This window comes from Uloborus diversus, chromosome 5 (assembly GCF_026930045.1).
Source record: "Uloborus diversus isolate 005 chromosome 5, Udiv.v.3.1, whole genome shotgun sequence".
In the NCBI taxonomy this organism is placed as follows: Eukaryota; Metazoa; Arthropoda; class Arachnida; order Araneae; family Uloboridae; genus Uloborus; species Uloborus diversus.
The window spans coordinates 15,106,835-15,131,416 of NC_072735.1; the positions used below are offsets into that span (position 1 = coordinate 15,106,835).

Genomic DNA, 24,582 nt, shown 5'->3' on the forward strand with positions numbered 1-24,582 from the left:
GCATTGAAAATTTTTAAGATAACCTCTTTTAATTCGTCTGCCCACTCAACTAAGATTTTTAGATAAATATCAGTTCTTGATAAGATCTCCCTAGAGCTTTAGATGTTTTAATGCGTTTCAAATAATATAATGCACCCTCCTCAGAAACCACAAAATCCTTAAGCTGTAAATTGGATTATGTCTTACTCACTGATGAAATAGTTTCTGTTAAAAACTTTAGTTATTAAGTTATCACGTAATTGAGAATATCATGTAAATGTTGATAAATACTGTTCTTATTTTGAAACATAATTGCAAAAAATAAATAAATAAATAAAATATATATATATATTACCACTTTGCGAAAAATAACTGTTAAAAAGGAGTTCTTGTAGGTTATCAGGTAAAGATTTTACATTTATTCCAGCTGCATCTGTAAAAGCCCCTCCAAATCCAAGAATGAACTGATATTGCTTAGAAGGATCAACTGTAATGTTAACAGTTTCTAGAAATAAATGAAAAAATAAAATTAAATAGATGAATGAATGATAAATCAAAATAAATAGATAATTGAAAAAACAATACAGTTAAACCTGTAAAGTTGACCACCCTTGTAAGTTGACCACCTGTCTAAGTTGACCGTTATTTTCAGGCATAGAATTAGATCTTATCATAGAAATCAACCTTTGTAAGTTGACCACTAAACTAGTGTACCCCAAGTGGTCAACTTACACAGGTTTCACTGTACCATTATAAGGGTTAAAAAATTAAAACACATCATACCTTAAGATATGAAAGAGAAAATGAACTAAGTAACAACAAACAAATAAAATAAAAAACACGTCAGTTCATTTTATTGTTACTATCAGTTTCTTAAATAATTGAAAGCAAAGCTAAAAGTAAATATTGCAATGGGAAGGTAAAAATGAGACATTTGAAGGAACGCATTTTGAATTCCATACTAACAGTTGGGAAATGGTTGGAATTTGACTTTTTTTGTGCTTTATTTTTAGCTAGAACCAAGTAAGAAAGCTTGTACAATAAAGCTAAATCACAATAGATGATAAAAGTGCAAAGAAAAAAAAAAGAGAGAAATTTGCAGTTACTGCCTCTTACCTTCCCATGGCAGAACACATTTGAAAACTTCAATTAGAAAATGATGGAATCTAACCAGTGGCAAATCCAGGAGGCGGCTATGAGGATGCAGCTGACCGCATACCAGAATTAAACTTTTTTTTTAGTCTTTTATTAAAATGTTTATCCGTCTTAATATAAAACAAATAATATAATTTCATTCACCCATCTTATCTTTATCTAAAACCGTTGGGGACTATGTTCCATTTAAGAGAAAAGGTGTTAGTACCAAAATTTGGCCCATGCGGTTCTCCAGGGAGACTAAAGAAGCTCTTAATTATAAGCAAGCCACTTTTCGTAAGTTTAAAGAAACTGGTCAGAGTGCGGAGAGGCTCCAGTATGGTAAGGCAAGGCGAAATTTTAAGTATTTGGTACGGATTCAGAAAAGGGAATTGGAGCAAAGGCTGGCAGATGACATTGATGGGAACCCTAAGAGGTTTTTTGCTTACGCTAATTCTGGGAAAGCTCGAAACAGTCAAATTGGGCCTTTGGTTGATGAGTATGGAAATTTAATCCAAAACGATAGGGATATTGCAAATGTTCTGAATAACTTTTTTTCCAGTGTGTTTAACGATAACTGTATCTCAACAGTTGACACTAACAAGACACAAGCTATTATACAGCTTGAGGATTTTGTATTTTCCAGGGAGGAGGTTTTATTTCATTTGAAAAAGATTAAAGCAACTAAAGCTCCGGGACCAGATAATATTTATCCAAAAATTTTAGTTGAATGTGCAGAGGAATTAGTGGATGTTATTTTGAATATTTTCAATGCTTCTTATAACTCGGGGACGGTGCCAGAGGACTGGAAGCTGGCTAACATAACGCCACTCTTCGCGAAGGGGTCTAAAGGTCTTGCTGGGAATTATAGACCTGTAAGTTTGACTTCGGTGATTTGTAAGACTTTCGAAACTTTGATCAAAATTAAGATCATGATGTTCTTAGAGACTAATTGTCTGTTGACTAGTTTGCAGTATGGTTTCAGGAAAGGTAAATCCTGTACTACTAATTTATTGCATTTCTACGACAAGGTTACCTCAGCTTTAGATAACAAAAAATGTGTGGATGTTGTTTATATTGACTTTCAAAAAGCTTTTGACAAGGTACCGCATGTTGCTCTTCTCAGCAAGTTAGCTGACATTGGAATAGGAGGAAAAACTTTACTTTGGGTTAGAAATTGGCTTACTGGTAGGAAGCAAAGAGTAGTTGTGAGAGGAAATCATTCTAATTGGAGTGATGTTTTAAGTGGGGTTCCTCAGGGATCAGTTTTAGGGCCTCTTTTGTTTATTATATTTATGAATGACATCAATGAAAATATTTCTGGAAGCATGAATTGTTTTGCTGACGATGTAAAAGTTATGGGGATTGTCGAAAATGAAGAACAAGTAAAACAGCTGCAAGAGGATTTAGATCATATTACTAAGTGGGCAGATAAATGGGGTATGGCAGTTAATGTAGGGAAATGTCAAGTGCTACACTTAGGTCATGGAAATAAGCGTATGAGATATCGTTTACAGGGTTCAGTGATAAATCAGGCAGAAAATGTTATGGATCTGGGTGTCTTTATAAATCAGGACTTCAAGTTTAGTCAACAGTGCAGTATTGCTAGTAACAAAGCCAACAAAATGCTTGGGTTCATCAATAGATCTATTTCAAACAAATCTAAGAAAGTTCTTCTGCCTTTATACAGGAGTTTAGTAAGACCTCATTTGGAGTATGCTGTTCAGTTTTGGTCGCCTTATCTGAAGAAAGATATTTTTGTATTGGAAAGGGTTCAAAGAAGGGTAACTAAATTAGTAAGGGGACTCTCAGATTTAGACTATGATACCAGACTTAATAGGCTTAATATGTATAGCCTGGAGCAAAGGAGAGTCAGAGGGGACATGATTCAATTATTTAAATTTATCAAAATGAAAGATGTAAATGGATTAAATTTTTGCGGGGAAAGCAGGACAAGGGGTCATTGTTTTAAGCTATTTAAATCTCAGGCTAACTTGGAAATCAGGAAAAACTACTACTTTAGCAGGGTCGTGGGCACTTGGAATAGCTTACCGGAAGAGGCGGTAATGAGCAAGGGAGTGGATAGCTTTAAGAGGGCCATTGATCTTCATTGGGGACTAATTAATTGACTAGGACCAGCCTAGCTGGGCCCAGAGCCTGTTGCTGGTCGTCACATTTGTATTTGTATTTGTATCATTTAATTCATTTTCACTCTTCGGTTGATATACGAATTTGCGATAGTAATGGGGATGTAAGTTTTCTGAAATTTCCCATTGAATTTCAGAAATTTTACCCTACCTGTTCCAAAAAGTTCTTTATTTACTCTCTAAAAGAAAGAAGCGCAAAAAAAAAAAAAAAGTGCAGACCTCATAATTATAGTACTTGTTTTCCTTTCTTTCTCTCTCTCTTTAAATGGCAGGTTTAGTATTAAATGTTAAACATTTTTGTCTCTTTTCTCGCTGTTTTTAACCTTACTTTACCAGTTTTCAGCATTTTTTTTCATCTATTTCGTTTACACCATCACCTACAATTACTATGTGCATTTTAGTTTTTTTTTCATCATCCTTAACAAGAATTGACAGTTTTGCCATCAAATTGCATATCAATGGTGTCTATAATGCAATATTTTGATTTTTAAAACACACCGACGTTAAAATTTGAACAGGAAATATCAAATGTAAGATAATTTCATGTGTGACTCAGAAAGTTTAATTAATTATTAACGCCCCTAGGTATCAGATAATGATGAAATACGCCTTCAGTTACGTTTACATTAATGAACTTTGGTGATGACAAGGAGACACAAAATTTTAATAACCTCAACCGCCCCCAGAACAAAATCCTGAATTCATCACTGAATCTAACAAACATAATTTAAAATTAGTATTTTAATTTAAATTCATCATGCAGTTAGCACAGCCATTTTGAACAAACATACATTTTTAAGGAAACTAATTTAATGATATTTACTCAATAATCAATGGAAGAATTTGGCTAAACTGTACGCCATCATTTAACTTTATGCTATATTGATTTACTGTCAACAAAGCCCTTAAATGTCCCAAGTAAGACTAAAAAGTATTTTTCTAGAACAGACCTGATCCAATATAGCTTACATAGGGACACTACTAACTTTACTTTAGAAAAGGTGGAGGGAGAATTCTCAATTTACTGAATGAAATTCCAAGTTTTACCAAGTGATGAAATACGAACTTACACATGGGCTATGCCGACAGCAGGGCCGGACTAATACTCCGTCAGTCCGTACTCCGGCACGGAGTTAAAAATTTGAGGGGCGCAAAATTGCCAAATCAAAATAAGAAAAAAATTTGCAACCGAGCGGCTAAAAAGAAAAACTAAGTTCTCTAGAAAAAAATTCTGGCGTAATCTACAAATGAAGAGGGCGCATCGCGGTATCTCTTCATCTATCTATTCTATAATCGCAGTCTGCACAAGTTTGAATTAAAAGGTGTTAGTTCTTGTCTAACTTAGGAGAAGGGGAGCGAGGCAAACATCCCAGTTTTTCAGAAAACGGGCCGAGAACATGTATACTATTAAGATAAACCAGTTAAGAGCCACTGAGATGAACTTTTCAAACTGGAAAAAAAAAAAAAAAAAAAACTGTTATAGAACTAATTATCGCGAAAATGACGATATCGGTGATTTCGCAAGCTGAAAATTTCACGAATTTTATGTAAACAGAACCGAAAGTTAAAAAATCCGACGCAAAAGATATTCCGCGAGGTTTAAATTTTTGATAACGACGGGGTTGCGAAAATTGCAAAATAATTAAAACCGCGCGAAAATAAGTGTTTTTGCAGTATTCAGAGCATTAGAGAAACTCATAGCAACCTTTAGATTAAAAAATATATAACTTTATAAATAAACAAGATAGTGTCTAGGAAGCTGATGTTCTTCTGTTTCTACTTTTCTTACTTTGATTTTTTTTTCTTACTATGACAATCTCACAGCTAATTGGTGAAAAATGTATGAACCACCGAAATATGGATCAAACAGATGAAAAGTCAAAGTAGAGAAAGAGAGTGGGATTTAAATGATAGTAATAAAAAGTTGCGTCAGAAGTTGTAAAATGGTTGAAGGAAAAAAAAAAGAGGGTAAAACAAGAAATCTGCAGGAGATTAAAGAGGTACGATAATTAAAATAAAACAAAGTAAAAAAAAAAAGTTATCACAAAAAAAGTCTAAAATAAAATGAAGTAAAACAAGAAATAAAGAAATAAACAAAAACACCTCAGACCAAAACAATGAAATATTTTATTGGGGTGTAGGCGTTTGAATTCAAACATGTTAAAATGTCAGGTAAGGGTGAAAATTAAAAATTTTAATAATTGCGTTTTTAGGACTCCAATTTTAAAAGGGTTGATAGGAAAAACCCTAAAATTCGATCCCTATAACATCACAGAAGATTGTCTACAATTGCGTTTTCAAAACCTCAATTTTGAAAAATTTTCGAGAAAGGATCCCTGAATCTCACCCCTTTCCATAACGTCATCAAAGATTGCTTATACTTGCGTTTTGAGTAGTTATGATTTCAATTTTGAAAAGTTTCCGCGGAAGCGCTTCCGAACCTTCCCTCATCATCATTAAAGATCAACTTTTGTTTAAACGATTTCAATTTCAAAAAATTCCGAGGGGAAAACCATTTAACTCTCTTCATCCTAAAAATCCCGAACATCGTCTAAAACTGCGATTTTCGAAATTAAACTTCCGACAATTTCCTATGGAGAATTCTCCAATCCTATTCCTTCTCTTAAGACGACCGACAATTACGTAATTTGAATGATAAAATGTATGTGGGAGGATCCCAGACCCCATCCCGTTCCCTTACTTTAACAAAGATTGCCTGCCAACCGAGTGGTGTAATGGTTAGGCGTAGGCATCTTACGCCTGAAGACGCAGATTCAAACCTGGCTCCAATCGGTGGATTTTCAAGATTGAGAAAATAGACAGTGCTCGGGTCGTATGATCTTGCGGCATGTAAACGATCCCTTGATCATTCGTTTGGCTTGAAGTACTCTTGGAAGAATTAAATTCCTTGCCCAGGTACCTCCATCTGATAAGGAAACTGGGAGTCGATCTTCTCGTGGCAATGGCATCTGCCGATAGCGGTGCCACATGAAAGAATGGATGCTATATCGGGGAATCGCACTAGCTCTAAAAAAGGTAAAGCTTCTAAAACAGCTCCATTAGAAAGGAATAAAAAAAGACAAAAGGTTGCTTATAACTGCAAGTTTTTTTTTCTTGGAAAATTTTCCTGTTTAGACCCTTAGACAACACATTCTTTCCTTCCCTTTTTCACATTTCGTTCCCAGAATTAAAATTTCGAATCGTTTAAAATTTCGTTTGAGCCTTCAATTTCCAAAAACTCTGAAGTAAGGTCACCTGAACATTCCTTCTCTCCTTCCCTCCTGGACCCCTTATTTACGCGCAAAATTTACCCATAACGCAATGTTCACATTGGTCTTTTTACTTTCTTGTATATCTAATATACAGAAGAAAGTATTGGATTCGTGCAAATTTTCGAATTTCAAATATTCACGGATTCTAATGTCTTGAGGTGTGCTGAGTCCATTTCGACCATTTTTGAAAATGACCAGAAAATCGCGATGATTTATACTTATTAACAGTTACCATCTTGTGTTTGTTTTCAAATAAATGTTTCAAAATTGAAAATTATTTTAAAAGCCTTGCTTAAAATAGTTACATTCTTTGCTTTGCTTTTGAGATAAATCGGGAATTCGGATGGTCGTCAAGTTTTGGCGTGTGTAATTTTGTTTTTGTTGGGAATATTGCTTCCTCATCAAGCATGGGGATTGATCAGAATTATAAGAAAGATATAGAAGAAAGTTTCGTGATGGCCACAACATACTAGTTTTTTTGAGCAGTCATGACTTGCTTATTGTTTTCACTTGATCGTTGAACAACGTCCTTCCTTTGATTTTATTTTTATATGTTTCTAATGCAGGCGTCCACGTGCCTCGAAATCAAATTATTTATAAACAACCTCCTCGACTTTACACAATCTTTTTTACGTGAAAACAGTATCGAGCCCCTGGCATTCTTTGAATTTAAACGTCTTGAATTCAAATTAATATTGCGATATGAGCCATTAGTAGAAACAAGAAACCCAGCGAGTAGTGTCCTACCACAATTTGTGATTGCGAAAACCATAATCTGATTTCAAGATCTCAAAATTCAAACTACTTTATTTATTTATTTCGCACATAGAAAAATGCTTAGTAGTAATAGGCATGGAGCACATAAGCATAATTCCACTAATTCCAGATTACACGTAGATAGCACAAATCTCCTAATTTATATACTCATATTCTAGTAAGGACTCCCTCTTAAACTAGATGTTAGATCCGCTCTCTCTCAAACTGCTGTCGTATGAAAACGAAGAATTAGCTTGGTAACTGTTTAGCTATTTTTGAAATCACTAGAATCAAATCTGTTAACCACTTTGAAAATTATTATTAATATTTATAATTTTTACCAATTTACTTTGACACATTTTGTGTGTTTGCTAAAAAATGTAAAAAAAAAAAAGAGCATGTATTTATTTATTTATTTATCTTTGTACATGCAGTTAAAAAGGGGCGCAATTTTTCACTTTTGCACGGATAGGTTGAAAATCTAAATCCGACCCTGCCGACAGTCTTTGGTCATCCTAAAAAATAATTAAAAAAAAGTAACAGCAATGTTGCAAAACTGTGTCTGAAATGTCACCTAAATTTGTTTAATAAGGAAATTTTTGGGAGGTCACAGTGGCATCTTATTGGGGAGCCCCCGAGTCTTCTGCTAGGACTTGATCCTTTGCATTAAAAAAACTGACAATTTTTCCAAACGATGAGAGAAGACATGGTAATTCTAGGACTTTATGATAAAAGTTTGGAACTTCAGGGCAGGGTCGGATTTAGGGGAGAGCAGGCAGGGCTACTGCCCCGGGGCCTCCACAACATAGGGGCCCCCACAATAAAATTTTTGCAAAGTATCCTAAATAAAGAAAATAAATAGCAGTAACTTCAGGATTTATTTACTATTAAAGTGCTGATCGAAAATATCGAATATATACATAAATGTCAAAATATTTGTACATATATCAAAGTATCGGATATTTTCGAAACTATGATGATCTTTTTGAACCCTGATTAGGGGCCTCCACACATCCAAATCCGGCCCTGGTTCGGGGGAAAAGTTAAACAGACCTCTATCATTATCAATGCAGTAATACTTTCTCAGTGCCTTTTTGGAAACCTAAGGTTATTAACGAAAACACATTCCACTCCTATATCAACTTTAACCCCATAAGAAAACACAGGGCACTATAAGATAAAAAATACCTTTGTGCTGAACAGTAAAGTAAGACAAACAACGTTAGAAAAAGCACAAATTTGCCAATTACAGCAGACACGTGTTTCGGCGTTACAGGGAACGCCTTTTTCAATGCAGAAAATAATGAGCTTATGGATGAAAAGACATCCGACAAAAAGTCCTTTTTGTCTTACTTTACAGGGCACCATAGTTACAAAATATATCTACAATAAAGAATTGTGCTCTGAAACTGATAGGAAATCAAAGCTAAAGATAACAGCATTTGAAAGGATCTACATAAGACCTTTGTCCAACAATAGATTGAAACTTATATGTGCAGGCACAGCATTTCAAAATGTTCCAGGGGCAAAGGGTTAAGACTCAATGCATATTACAGAGGGAAAAACCCCCATCAAAACATATGATGAATACGAGTGTGTGTATGTAAGAATAATTTTCCCTGGTATAAAATGATTTTATCCATATGAAGCAATCAGTCTGCACTGGACATATTTTGCACTATCAGAAATCAGCATACAAAATGTAAAACTAATTATTACCAGTCTCACTGTTGGGAGTAAAATACAGCAATGATGACTTAAAACGGTCACCATCTTCATTTGTTTCGTACAAAGCAACCTGGTTTCCGGAAATATTCAACAAACGCTGCAATTCATCACAATATGTCTCATTACAAACACATACAATGTTTTTGTCTCCATATTTACGAATAGAGCAAGAAGAGGCTTCAACTCCTAAAAAAAAGCATAATATACATTATAAAACATATAAGCCTGTATACTCTTAATTAAATGCATTACTAAGTAATTGAATATAGCTCTTTTTTTACCAAATAATATTACAAGTAAAAAAAATAACTGCAGCAGCAACATGATCAGGCGCAGTTCTTTAAAATTGCAAAAAGAGTCACATCATTTAGTTTTTATTGATAAAAAATGCAAGATAGTGATAATGAAATTGAATTGTGCAAACTTTGATCAACGAGTCTAATCGGTCTAATACCATTTCAATGTTTAGATTTGAGAACGCGCTGTTGTTGCTGTAAACGCCTAATGGCTGTCACAGGTTACTATGGTAACGAGATCAAAAGCGCGTTTTTAATTTAAGTTTCTTGTCAATGTAAAATAGAATGTTAATATCCAAAAAGTTTAGTATTTGATGAATCCGTATTTAACTTTCACCATAAGGATATAAACAACGAATTAAAAAATAATAATAACATTTATTTTTTTATTGGCAACGTCATTGCGTCATGTGCCCTTCGCATAAATAAAATGCAATACACATAAAAAAGTTTTCGTCATAATCATAAGTTCTTGGTTTGCTCATATTTAAATTTCTTATTCTTATCGTCATATGACAGTTTTCCGGGTTTTCTGCTATACCTTTGTATTTTTTAAAAATCATTTTCAGTGCTGTCACCATGAAGTTCTCCTTAAAGTTATGTTTTCTATTGTGTTCTGTGAGTGTCACTTTCGGCAAAAGATTATTTAGGTGAGCACAAAAAATTATTGTTTTTCTGCTAGACATTTTATCTAGTATAGCCACTTACACTTTTAAAATATAAATTTCTTAACATATGGTAACATTTTAATACGGAATGTAGCTCGAAAAAAGCTCCTTTGTGTAATTTTTAAGAGCTACGTTTTTCTTTTTCTTAGTTGTTCTTAAATATTATTGCACAAAAATTACTACCCTTTTGAAATAAATTTATGATTTTACACCACAACCAGAAATTAAAGGATTTAGCTCTTCTGCATATTTTCTTTGTTCGATGGAAAAAGTTTTAAAAATTCTTTTTGCCGATATCCGTAGCTTTAATTTTCTAAAAAATGTCGATGTCACTCAATTTTGTAGTAAAAGCATGATGGCAAATTGAAAAATAGAACTTTTCGAAGAAACATGTCTTAATTCCTTTGAAAGAAAATTTTAGATGTGAAAAATTTATACAGTTCTGAGATTTTTTAACTGAGAGATACAAAAAAACATATTTGAAAAAAAAAAAATTCAGTTTCAAAATTCTGCTTGTAGCTTTCTCTGTTCAAAACACCAAAATTTATCCACCTCTCCTTTTTTAATAAAATAATCACTCAAGTACTAAATTTGGACAGGATGTGACTTACCAATCTGTTCTAGACAGTTTGCAATTTTTAAAAAAATAATTTAAATTTTAAAACCAAGTTTTTTTTAATTTCTCAAGTTTGTTTCATGAATTTACATGATTTTATTAGGTCATTTCACAGTATTTTGTCAAAATGTAGAGTCTGCAACATGGCACTTTTTTGTCGTAACTATTTAATTTACTCATTAATTATCACATTTTTTTTATTTTGAGTTAGTGTGTTGCTAGAACTAATTCAAAATACATTTTTTGTGCTAATTAAACAGTAAATTAAATAGTTATAACAAAAAAAGTGTCATGCTGCGGACCAGGGTTTGCCAATATATATCACGATATATATCCAATATTTATTTTGAAAATATCATGATATTTTGATATTTTCGGTATTTATTTTTTCTTATACAGTTTCAACTGCGGGATATCAGCTTCTGTAGTATTGTATACTATTATTCTAGGTTTAAGAACTACAGGTCTTTTAATTTCAAAGATTTTATTTAATTCATCAACTTTCTTAAATTCTTCTATCAAGGCGTCTATATCCTCAGGAGTTTTCCCCTCTACGACAAGATTTTCTCCTACTCTTCCTTACGTTAGTTACCCTCAATTTCTTATCACTTAGATTAAGATGCCTTCTAAGGGATGTCTCAGCATGGTCTGCTCCCAGTACTCCCTGTTGATCTGCGATGACAGCCATTCTGTGCTTTATAGGGATTGGCCTACGATCTACCAGCTTTGTTACCTCTGAATAAGATCTTAAGGGGGGGGGGGTGGAGTAGGAGCCGAAGTAGGTAAGGGAGAGCCTTAAGCTTAACTAAATCTTCCCTACATTATTTCAATTCCCTCAAAGCCTGTTGGTATTTAGCCGCAAGAACAGTTACTTACGTGTGAACATCCCTTCAACACTATAGGTGACAAAATTAAAGGATTCCTTACTGATCTTATTTATCGTACTATTACTGATGTGGTCCAATGTTTCCCCCCTAAAAATTGATCCCCTAATTACCTCTTCACAATTAAGAAGATTAGTATTTGTTGGGGGACAATCTTTCAACACAGTCTGCACCCTTAATGCCTCTGCCAGTCTCAGGCCCGTAGCAAATGTCAAATCAAGGTCTGTGAAAGCATTTTCACTTTGACCCGAGGTCGAACTCACAAAATAGTAGGGTAGTTCTCAAAAGGTGGGAACAAAAAAGTTAATTCTGAACCAGTTTTAAAATTTTGAAATTTGACATCAATTTTGCTTTTATTGTATAGTATGTACACCTAGAACATAATATACAAACACAAAAAGACAGCAGGTATTTATAAAAATTAATAAATAGCAAATTTAATGATAGGTCTGTAGGTAACAGATTTTTGAACATCGTCATAATGAAAGTTTCAGTTTTTGAACTTTTCCAATGAAAATTTTATCTATTTTTAAATTCTGCAATGAAAAATAGAATATTTATGAAATACATGAATAACTTTATATGCCGGTCTTTAAATAATAAAATTTTCTTATGGTTTCGTAGAATCCGAAAAAAAACCCGGCATCCATTTTGCCAGCGCTGGTGATAAAGTCGCCAAAACCGACGTTGTTGGCGAAAACCAGAATTCCTCGCTGGTAACCCACTGCTTATCGTACGCTGTGAGTTGTCGCCAATTGGGGTTTGCTTGGCAATTTTTGCCGCCTTTTTGTTTACTTAAATGCGTTCGTTACGATCGAAACTTGTGTTTTTATTGTAATTTATGTAATGTTCAATGCATAACGTATTAATTGTGCAAAATACCAATGCATTAAAGAAATTAGCATTATAATAGCCTTTTTTATTAAGGTTACAAGACATAAGATCATTTATAATATTTGAATAAATGGACAGAATTATCAGCTTCTAGATCATAACACAATTTAGATATCTCACAAATATGTTTAAGAAAAATGATTGTGCTTCAAAGATACTGCATGAAAACACATTAAAATAATTAAAAATTGATGTTGAGGATCAAAAAATACCTTTAAACCATATAACTCGTGTAATTAGTTCTTAAATAATAGCATTGTCCAGATCGTAACTTTTGGACATTCATCAAACTTCCAACTTCCTTTTTTTCTAAAATTGTTTGCAAAACAAATGTCTTTAATTTTGTAATTTGTAGAAAATATTATCAAAAAATTATTCAGTTTGAAATTCATACCCTTAATTTTTTTTGAAATGTATGGAAATAATTAAAAATTTTTTTTTGATGGTTCATTTGCTCAGTTAACGTTTTGAATGTCCAAAGGTGTGCCTTTTAGCTGAGAAAATATTTTTTAAGGGTATTTGGAAGAGCATTTTTTCCATAATTTATGTCGATTCTTGTATCCATGCAGTATTATAGTTTAACTCAAAATTTTTTGAGTTAATTAAAATGATAGTTATTTGGTGTTAAAGCTTCAAAGTTGAGGTCTGTGTTTGCTCCCACCTTTTGAGAACTGCCCAGTAATGAATTGACTCTATTTATTACTACTTAAACTTATCGTTTTAAGTTTTCTTTTTCTGGTTACCCAGTGTCATATTTATATGAATTTGAAATCATTAGGCTATTGAAATGAATCATAAGATTTAGAAAAATTGAAAAGCAACAATATTTAAATTTAGCATCTGATTGCTTTCTGTTGCATTAAAAATTACTTTGAATGTGATAAAATTATAAAGGACTAATTTAAATTTTTGCATTGGTATTATATAGTTACTTTCATTCATATAAAAAAAATTACCAACTTTCGAACATTTAAAATTGTTTACTATTTGGTTGTTGAATATTAAAGTATTCGACCGAACTAAATATTGGGTTTATCTGCTGAATACACAGTATACCGAATACCAACCAAATGTGCCATGCATTGCTAATTTTAAGGAAAATTCTTCTATTGATTACTTAATTCATCTATAGAAAGAAAATAACCTTTAGACCCTATTTAGAATTTAAAAGTGTTTTCTCATAATCGTCATTTTAATTTCTTGTATATATTTTTTATTCCTAAATTTCATAACTATTTTCGGCTCTCCTCTGATATGCCCCCCTCTTGGCGAGATTTTAATTTTTCGCTCGATACGAAAATCGCCAATAAGGCGATAACTTGGCAACCCTGGTTTTGCAACTTGAATGCTGGAAAGTAGTTTCTCTAAGTCTGTTTTTGCACGTGTATGTGTTTTAGGAGGTAGGTGCTCATATGTTTCGCTCTTAGGGAGATTTTAAGTTGAATACTCTAAAATAAAGTTTCAATTCAAACTTTATTTTAGAGTATTCTTTTTCTTGTTGTTTTTTAATGTTAATTTAGTTGAATTTTCTATTTTAATTATGAGTTCGGTTTGTGATGTTGTCCAAATGTATCAATTGAAATTTTTGAATGAATCTTCTTTTTCTTTTTCGTCAGGTCGTCCAACGTTTGGACGTACCGGAGTCCTAAATAGATTTTTTATATTTAAACTAATTGAAAATAAAGAGGTTAGGTAAGTGAACATATTTTGAATTATTGTGTTTTTAGTGTGTTTCTGGTAGTTTGTATTTTGGTCTGGTTGGCATTTTTGTAGCACAAAAATGGTGTTAATTTCACATAAAATCTGTGACTTTATTGTATACTGAACGGAGGAGATCTGTGACTTATATCCGATTGTGATGTATATTAAAAGTCGGAGGGATAACGGATCGAGCGGCAGCGAGGTCCTGGCGAGCCCGAGGTGTCATAGTACTTTCGTAATGAGACCGAGGCAGGGCCGGCGAGCCGAGGTCTCATTACGAAAGTACTATGAGACCGAGGGCTCGTATCCCGGAGAAACAACGGAAAAAAATTAATGCATTATTTCATTAAATAATTAATGACATAATTTGAATTTTTCCTGTTGGCGCTAAAAAAGCATCGCTAAGAACGATGTATGACATATGACGTCATACATAGTTTTCTTGGCGACGCTTTTTTGGCGCCAACAGGAAAAAGTCGCCAAGAGGGGGGTATATCAGATTTGTTCCCTATTTTCTCTTTTAGAATTCCTCTTGTTCATGTTCAATCAGTTAGACAACATTTGCATGAGGTTGGAACTCCAATCAAAGTAGCACAACCGCGTAGTCATTTACTTGGACAAGGGCCATTTCCTGAGCCACTATCTAATTATTTGGATGTAAGTATAAATGTTTAAGTTGCTGGTTTGTATTTTGTAAATAATCTTTCCTGGTTATGCACTGCTATAGTTGAAAAACGAAAAAGTATATTTGGGGGAAATTGGGGGCATCCCCCCCCCCCCTGTGCATGCATGTCCCTGGGAGAATTCATTTCTTAAAAGGTTGGTATCATAACTGACAGATTTTTGTTTGTCTCCCTAAAAAAAGCTCAGTTTATATTACTTAGCTAGCTTTATTTAAAAATTGGATATTTATTATGAAACTAAATATTGTGCTTGAAACCAATTTATATTAAACTTGCATTCTTTAAATTAGTATAAACCAAAGATATGTTTAAATCCTATAGAATCTTTATCAAGTGTAAATTAAAGTGAGAAATTTTATGCTCTCTAAAGGTGTTCAGTATTATTGTTATTGAATGTGTTAACTTTTTCACAAAAGTTCGAGTATTTATGAAATTTTCAATAATTATTTTTCGATTCATCTATTTCATGAATGCACGGTTTAAAAAAGGCTTTTTTCCCCCTTTCCGTTAGTAGCAATCTTGTATTTTAACATTTAGTAATCAATAAGAAAAGATTAGGGCGAGTCATACATCTTTGTATCTAATTTCATAAAAAGAGATAAGAAACTGCATGTCAAAAGACTAGAGGGAATCTGAGTATGATAGTGTTACTTTTTGTTTTTATGCATAGGAGAAATTTTTTTAGGAAAGGGACATTGTTGATGAGAATCTCCTGTTTTAGGCTTTTGTAAGATTTCTTATGTCCATCAGCATATTGTTTACAAATTTAATAGTTATATCTAGTGATGTAAAATACCCGGGTATTTATTTTTAGGGGTAAATACCCAGGGTATATACCAACACCCACAATGGGTACTTACCCGGGTATTTATTTCAAAAATTTATATTCAACTAAAATACTTTTCTGTGTATGTATTCCACTATGTATATATGTAACCAACAATATAAAAAACAATAAATTTTTGCCCAAAAGTTGTATTTTGATCACATATTTAAAGAATTATTGTGTGAAACAACGTAGCAATCTAATATGATACTCACATTAAATGTGTTGGATATGCCTAATCAATGTTGATAGCCTAATTTCAGATATAAAAAGCCATTCTACAAAAAGTAAAAAGCTTAACTGGTTACAAAAAAGTAAACATCAACATTTTAAGGTCCTAGTCTTTTCTAACCCAGTAATATATCCCTGCATGATATCAAAATGTAACGAAATGTCAATAAAAATAATTTGATTAAATTTTCATCATGAAGTACCGGGGAGCAAATGCAAATGAGCAAGACAACCGAAAACAATATTTTGATTTGTTTTTTGTTTATTAATGTGAAAACTGTTTCTATATTTGCCACGTTATCATTTAAACAGCAATAAAATAAATAACATCATAGTGTCTTAATAACTTCTCAGTTTATTCTTCCAAACATCCCTCATGCTTCCTTTTTTTTTATTTTGGATATGACTAACATAGATTGTGATTTTGAAATCCTGAAGTTCATCATTGAATTACTTATACTTCCCCAATTATGACATTGAAAAGAAAGGTTCTTTGGTTCACACGATATGTTTCTGTCATAATTTCATAAAGTCTTTCAATAAAAAATATTATAAATTGTGTAATACATATGTATGTATCAGTTTTACCAGTTATTTCATATTTAGATTTAAAAAAAAAAATCCCATTCACTTTTTGCATTTTTTTTTATTTTGTAAAATACTCAGTTTTTGGGTATTTACCCAGGCCTTGGGTAAATACCCAAAAAATATTTACCTACCTACTGGGTTTTACCCGATCCACATCACTAGTTATATCCCTTCTCATATTTTATACCACCTCAAAGGCTTATTGAACATTTATGTTTAAATTTCTAAAGATGTTTCATGTGAAATATGCTCCAAAAATGGAATTTTGTGTGCATAATTCAATTTTTTTGTCAAGGAAAGTTGTACCTCTACTGTGAGATTTTCTTTTCATATTCCATTTCCCATATAAATCCTGGATTTTTAATTTGTTATACAGCCTATAATTTTCTATTTTTCAACTCTAATTTATTTAAATTATTACCCTTTATTTTTATTTTGTAGCAGATGTATCATTAAGATTATTTGAAATTAATTTGTTATGTTTTATTTTATCAGGCTCAGTATTATGGACCTATTACCATTGGCACCCCACCTCAAAATTTTAAAGTTGTGTTTGATACGGGATCTTCAAATTTATGGGTGCCCTCTAAGAAGTGTAAATTTACAAACATAGCATGCTGTAAGTATAAATAGTATGGAAGATTTTTTTTTGGTTCTTTTTTTGGGGGGGGGGGGGAGGAGGAAGGAAAAGGGGAAGTAATATTAACTTTAAAAATAAATAAATAAAAAGTTAGTCCTTTGTTTTTTTGCTCTAAATCAGAATTTAAAAAATTAAATGATTTTTTGATTTTTCAACTTTAGTTATTATTTAATTTGATTTTATAAGTATAATTATACTTAAAGTTTACTTTTTAAAATTAAAATGCCAATATATTTCAAGCATTACTTCACAAAAAGACTTTCATAATGTGATGTAAAACCAATTAAAATAGAAATGTATGTTATTCAAATAATCAAATTTAATATAGATGGCAGAGTAGTGCTCTATAAATACAGAAAATTAGGGATAATAAATAAACTGGGTAGTATTATGTTTGTTTTGGCTGTTTTTTTTTTTTTTTTAATTTTGTGTAGATACTTAACATTTTACAAAAATTCATGGTTGAAGCAATAATGTAAAGTTCTGTGTTTCATTTTGTACAAGGGTCATTCCGTGTCAAATCAACACGCTTTTAATTAAAATTTTACCTCACCCCCTCAGATTTTGATAAAATTTGGCACACATATAGTGGGCACTAAGAATAACAAAAATACAAAATTTCAAATTTTTATCTTGAATAGTTTTTTGTGTACAACCTTGTAAAGTTTTCAAAAAATCGTGAAAAAACTACAAGCAAGCAATTTTCAAATTGCTCTAAAAGCTGTCAAAATTGAGTTAGAGAGGTGGGACCGGTGTTATTTTATAGCTTTTTTAATGCTCTTTTAAGAGATATGCAACATGTCCTATGTAGTAGTAAAAAAAGTTTTTTTTGGTGCAAATCAATTTTTTGATTTTGATTTTTTTTCAAAAAGTACCACTTTTAAAATTTTCAAAAAAATTCTATAAATAGACAGTACTTTCATAAACTGCCATGCAAAGTTTTATGATGGGATGGTAATGGGAACTATGTCAAAAAAAAAATACTACTGACTCCTATTTTTCATAAATATCAGATTTTGACATAATTATTTTATTGTAGCAAAATATTTTGTAGTAAATGCTTTCATGACAAATATGAATGCATTGTACTTTAAATTCTTCTTATAAAAATATTTGTAAAAGTTAAGGCAAATAAAACACCAAAATTTAAATAAAATTATATCAATTTATGCTGTATGAAAAGTTGATAAATTTACAATAAATATTGTTGTGGCTAAATAGTTTGATAAGCAAGTATTATTTAAAAAAAACTTTTCCCTTCCATTCACTTGATCCAGTATCTGCAGATCTAGCAAGTTGGTACCTTTCTGTGCAAGTTAAAACAAACACCAGTCTGCCACATGGCCCCCATGTGGCAGTCTGGTATTTCTTCTAACTTGCTCAAGCCAGACTCTCCACAAGCATTCATTCAGTGACTAGAGACCTTGCTAACAAGTAGTGTTTTAAATTTTATTACTGTCTTAAGTTATCCATTCCATAATGTAAAATAGTTGTGATACCTCACATAAAAGAATTATTACTTTGAAATTCAGAATTTCTCATGTGTTAGCGAATTTAATCTATGATTAAAACTTGTAGTTAAAAGGCAAGTTTTAAGAATTTTTTAGAAAATATGGAAACTAGTGAAAAATGCAGTACTATGGTAAGAGTTCAGTGTTGTAATCCATTGAAGAAATCAAATCATTGTGTTCGAGATAGAAAAAAACTGAGAACTAAGTTTAAAAAATACAGTGCCCATTAGTGAAAAAAATTCTGAAAATGAAGATTCTCCTGAGTTGGAGGTGAATGTTCCAGACGAAGATCCAGACTTTGCAACAAGTTCAGTGACTGTTCAGACACTAAATACTTCACTTCAAGAATTAGGTGTGTCCCCGATTGATAAGAAGAAAATAACTTCCAAGCAGTATGCTTCGACTAAAGTAAAAAAAATCTCATCTATGAAACGTAAACTCTTTGTTGCTGCTGAAAATTCTTCATCAGATAATGATACTGAAATTGACCAATTGGTTCTTCAAAATCTGAAAACCAACTTTTTGAATTGTACAAGTAGATCAAAAAAAATTATGATTCTCACATGTTTACCCGAGAAATAGAGTGTTAGGAAGATAATACGTGAGTTTAATGCTCCAAACTACTTAGTTCGACAGTCAAAACAAATTTTGAAAGAAAAAGGGTTTATGGAAGGTCCTAATCCAAAGCCAGGGAAGTGTTTATCAACAGAAACAGTCGAAACTGTGCATTCTTTTTACGAAAACGATGAAATTAGCCGGGCGATGCCAGGAATGAAAGATTGTGTAACAGTTACTCTGCCAGATGGAGGCAAGAAAAAAATGTCAAAAAGACTCTTTTTGTGTAATCTAAAAGAAGCTAATAATCATTTCAAAGATAAGCACTTAAATATAAAAATTGGTTTTTCTAAATTCGCGAAATTAAAACCAAAACACTGTATATTAGCTGGGCAGAGCGGCACACACTCTGTATGTGTGTGCACAACTCATCAAAACATAAAGTTGATGATGGAAAATGCTAAGCTAAATTCACTTATAGATGGTAACTTGAAAACCTACAAGGATTGTATTGCAAAGATGCTTTGTAACCCATCAACAATAGATTGTAACATGGGGAACTGTGAGTATTGCCCTGGAGAAACTGCTTTACGGAAAATTTTAGAAACTTCTTTTGAAAAAAACTTAATTGAAAAAGTTCAGTTTCGCCAATGGGTGTCAGTCGATCGCTGCAGCCTAGAGATGTTTGAGAAAACCTCAGACGAATTTATAGATTTCTTTTGCAGCAACATGCCTTCTTTAGTCCGACATGATTTTATTGCAAAGCAACAAGCATCATTCCTCAACAACATTAAAGAAAACATCAGAGAGTCAGAATTTGTAATTACATGTGATTTCTCTGAAAATTACAGCATAGTTTTACAGGATGAAGCCCAGAGCTACCACTGGACTAGTCAGCAGGTCACTATTCATCCCTTTGTGATATACTTTAAGAATGGTAAAATTGAACACTTGAACTTCGTTGTCATTTCTGACTGCCTAGAACACAATACAATCGCAGTCTACACTTTTCTCAAGAAACTCATTCCTTATTTAACAAATAAGTTCCAAAAGCTTCCAAAAAAAAAAATCTATTACTTTTCAGACGGTTCTGGCGCACAATACAAAAATAAGAAATTTTTTTGAACCTTTGTCTTCATCAGAAAGATTTTGGTAGTGAAGCCGAGTGGCACTTTTCGGCCACGGCGCATGGAAAAGGGCCTTGTGATGGAGTAGGCGGTTCAATTAAGAGACTGGCAGCTCGAGCAAGTTTGCAGAGGCCATACGAAAACCAGATCCAAACACCAAGAGATCTTTTTGAGTGGGCAGTCGAAAATGTTCCAAAAGTAGATTTTGCCTTTTCCACACAAAAAGATTACATTGAAACTGATAAGATTTTACAGCCCCGATTTAAAGAAGCCTTAACAATCAAAGGTACACAGCAGTTCCATTCGTTCATCCCTAAAAGTGGTTCAAAATTATTAGTGAAGTACTTTTCAAATGATACTCGGGTGTGGGAAAAGGAGGTAACGAAATCTCCTGAGAAACTTACATTTGAAGATATAAGAGGCTACGTTACTGCCGTGTATGACAACAATTGGTGGCTTGGTTATGTATTAGAAAAAAACGAAGAACAAGATGAAGTTAAAATTGCTTTTCTTTATCCAAGTGGACCAACCAAATATTTTTCCTACCCCAGGCATTCAGATGTAATGTGGGTTTCTGTTGTGAGCATACTAACAAGAGTAGACCCTGTTACTCCAACAGGAAGAACTTACGCTCTTCTAGAAAATGATATAGACCAAACCCAATTGGCTTTTTCAAAATTTAAACTGAACTTCTGAACATGGACCTCCTTCTTTACATAAAATCTGATTTATACTCAACAATTTCACTTCTTTAACCTTTTTTAAGTTAGTGATTTCTTATTTGTTTAAAATTAATATTTTTAGTTCTGTGTAAATTTTCAATGAAGTTAAAATAATTCTCACCCTTCTATATCACTCATAAATGTAAAGGCTTATAAAATCTGTTAATTATTGTAAAGCTGTCGACTAATGATAACTATTCATGTATTCACCAAACAACAAAAGTATGTTCAACTTGCATTGTAGATTTCTAAAACATCATTATGTTATACAGAACTAGCAGTTTTGCCCCAAAACCAGTTTATATATAGCCTAGAAATATAGGTTTTATGAATTTATTATGAGCACAGAGTGTTTATTTCATAAACAATTTAATGTATATTATATATAGGGTATATATAGTTTTATGTCAAACCTCTCTTATGGTGTGTCAAACGTCCCTCAAGTGGGGAGGTTTGACCCAGTTTGAACACTCTTGAAAAATCTTTAATAAAGAAAATAATTTTTAACTTAAATAAATAACAGCAATGTAAAAAGTTGCTTGGATGTATTTCCTTTCGAAAAAAATCAACCAGGAATTTTTTTTTTATTCAAACTTAAAAAAAAAAAATACCTTAGTAAAAAGTGGGTCAAACCTCCCAGTTTCCCCTACTCAAGTGATTTTTCATAAAATCTTATATCACTACATTAAAATTATTATTATTTGGTCAAAACTGTTATGAAAATTTTATTGTAAATATTTATTGTATTTGTATTTCATACAGCATAAATTGATATAATTTTAAATTTTGGTATTTTATTTGCCTTAATTTTTACTAATAATTTTATAAGAAGAATTTAAAGTACAATACATTCATATCTGTCATGAAAGCATTTACTACAATATATTTTACTACAATAAAATAATTATTATTTGGTCAAAATCTGGTATTTAAGAAAAATAGGGGTCAGTAATATTTTTTTTGGCATAGATCCCATTACTATCCCATCACAAAACTTTGCATGGCAGTTTATGAAAGTACTGTCTATTTATAGAATTTTTTTGAAAATTTTAAAAGTGGTACTTTTTGAAAAAAAATCAAAATCAAAAATTTGATTTGCACCAAAAAAAAAAACTTTTTTTACTACTACATAGGACATGTTGCATATCTCTTAAAAGAGCATTAAAAAAGCTACAAAATAACACCGGTCCCACCTCTCTAACTCAATTTTGACAGCTTTTAGAGCAATTTGAAAATTGCTTGTTTGTAGTTTTTTCACGATTTTTTGAAAACTTTACAAGGCCGTACACAAACTATTCAAGATAACAATTTGAAATTTTGTATTTTTGTTATTCTTAGTGCCCACTATATGTGTGCCAAATTTTATCAAAATCTGAGGGGGTGAGGTAAAATGGGTGTGTTGAGTTGACATGGAATGACCCATAAATATGCATACAGCAGCAATCCTCGTTTGCGAAGACTTTACTTCATACCTCCTCATTGTTTTCATTTAAAAAAGGGGCTGCTTACAGTGGCTACTAATTAAAAGCAACTAATTTAAAATTGACCACTGATTACAAATTTGAATTCTCAGGTTAAATCTCCCAGTAAAAGAACAGAGTTTGAATCAATAAAAATGGTCAAGTGATTATAAAAACCTAAAAATCAGTATAGGGAAAAAAGAATGTACCGACTTAAAAAAGTTAAAAAGAAAGCAAAAATAATGAAATTTATAGGGGATTTTTAGAGTTCAAGTTAAGAAATAGTGTAAATCGTTGATTAAACAATTATCCTTTGAGGCAGTGAGAAGCAAAGGGATGCAAGTGGACATTTTCAAGTTTTGAGTAAAACGCGTTTAAAGATTAGCTCCCAGGTACGCTTTCATTGATTTTGTTTTTCTAAATCATTCTGTACAGCAGCAAATACCAGGGCTACTAGTACCATATCTTGCCCTAAGACAGAGAAGAGGTTCACTTACCATGTGTACTGGTTATCTCCAATTTTTTTAATTTTGTCACTTGCATCCCTTTACTTCTCACTGCCTCATTTGACTTACATCATGATTAAAATTATCGATTTAAATTGATTTTGATTGTTGACACTGAAATCAAGTTAAAGCAAACTAAACAAATGCATTTAAGATTCAGATGTTTGTAATTAATAGTCTTTGAATAACAAAAAATGACTGAATTTCAATTTGATTCTAGAATCATTTATTGTAGATTTAAAAAAGAATAAAACTGAATCATCTGAATCTTAATTAGTTCAAACTGGTATTCATTGCAGATTTTAATATCAACTATTTGTCTATATTCTCCTTGTACAAATAAATTTGCATTTGATTTGTTTAATTCTTGTCTCCAACATTTTTTAATGGAACAACAATAAACTCTTTCTAGTGCTTCATAATAAGTATGATAGCAGTGCTTCTAGTACCTACAAAGCTAATGGAACTGGAATAGAAATCAGATATGGAAGTGGCAGTATGACTGGCATTTTAAGTACTGATGTTGTAACAATTGGAGGATCTAAGGTATACTTTTTTTTTTTATTATTATTCAAGAGATACTGTAATGAGTCAAATACAAAGCTGTAGTTATATTCCCGACCCCCCTTTTCTTTCTGAAGCATCACTCTAAATTATGATCTGTCTTTATTGATTGTATTAAAATTATTTCTCTTAGGTCTACTATTATTGTAATTTGTACAATACTTTTAAAAGTTCGATTTTTTGTGATATTTTTTACAAACTTTTATTTTTAAAGGAACAATCCTTGTATGTATGTACAGTAGAGAACCATGTCTGTGATATTTGGTACCATTGCCATTCTAGATATCTAAATTCTACCTCTATAAAAGGCTTAAATTATGAAATCTTAATTTATGAAGAAAACAGAACAGAGGTGCTTATAAATTTCAAAACGGTGGAAAATATTAAATGAGGGAAAAATTCAAATGCCTAATCACAATTTTAAATGCTTAAGAACCAATGCGTAACGACCACGTACAGTTGGGGGGGGGGGGCTTTCTTTTTAATGGGAAATTTATTTGATTCATATTCTGCCATCCAATCAAAATTCTGCAAAAATTTACTTTTTCAAAAATAAATGAGTAAATTTAAAAAATTTGAACTTTTAACGCAATATATGTTATGCAGTTTAAACAGAACCGAGCTGCAGAGAGTAATGCGTACTTACATCCAGTCTACTCAGATTTAACCAGGCACTAATGAAGGGTACGGTGCCTTTGTTCATCTCTACCTTTGCTGCAACTTTTTAAAAAGAAGTCCTTGTTGTAAGGGGGAGTAAATTTAATTAGTTAACATTCTATTTCATACAAATTATACTTCAAATAGTAAAACGTATTTCAAAGAGTTTCATGAGTGTGGAAGAGATGGATATTGATTTCGGAGGAGGTTTTTTTTAGCTGAATATGTCCATATTAATGTTTATTGTTTAGAAAATAACAAGATAAATACTCCTAATGCAGCTGCTAAAAGATTGCTATCTGTTTGTAAGCGGTGCGCTAAAATTCCACTTTCCTTTTCCATAGGAGTAGCAAAAGAAATGCATGCAAATGTACTAAAAATACAACATTTATTACAAAAAAAAACCAAGTATGTAGGAATTAGAACATTCAAATTGG

The 24,582-nt window shown here is 32.0% G+C and overlaps 1 protein-coding gene across 1 annotated transcript in view; it reads left to right on the forward strand.

Moving 5' to 3' along the window:
* Window positions 1-9,730: 9,730 nt before the first annotated feature.
* LOC129222705 (lysosomal aspartic protease-like) overlaps window positions 9,731-24,582 on the forward strand; it is a 34,087-nt gene continuing 19,235 nt past the window's right edge. Inside the window, exons 1-4 of the mRNA XM_054857236.1 lie at window positions 9,731-9,962; window positions 14,600-14,732; window positions 16,899-17,022; window positions 23,337-23,470. Of these exons, the coding sequence (XP_054713211.1) occupies window positions 9,892-9,962; window positions 14,600-14,732; window positions 16,899-17,022; window positions 23,337-23,470 (462 nt within the window). The 5' untranslated portion in view covers window positions 9,731-9,891. The remainder of the gene's footprint in view (window positions 9,963-14,599; window positions 14,733-16,898; window positions 17,023-23,336; window positions 23,471-24,582) is intronic.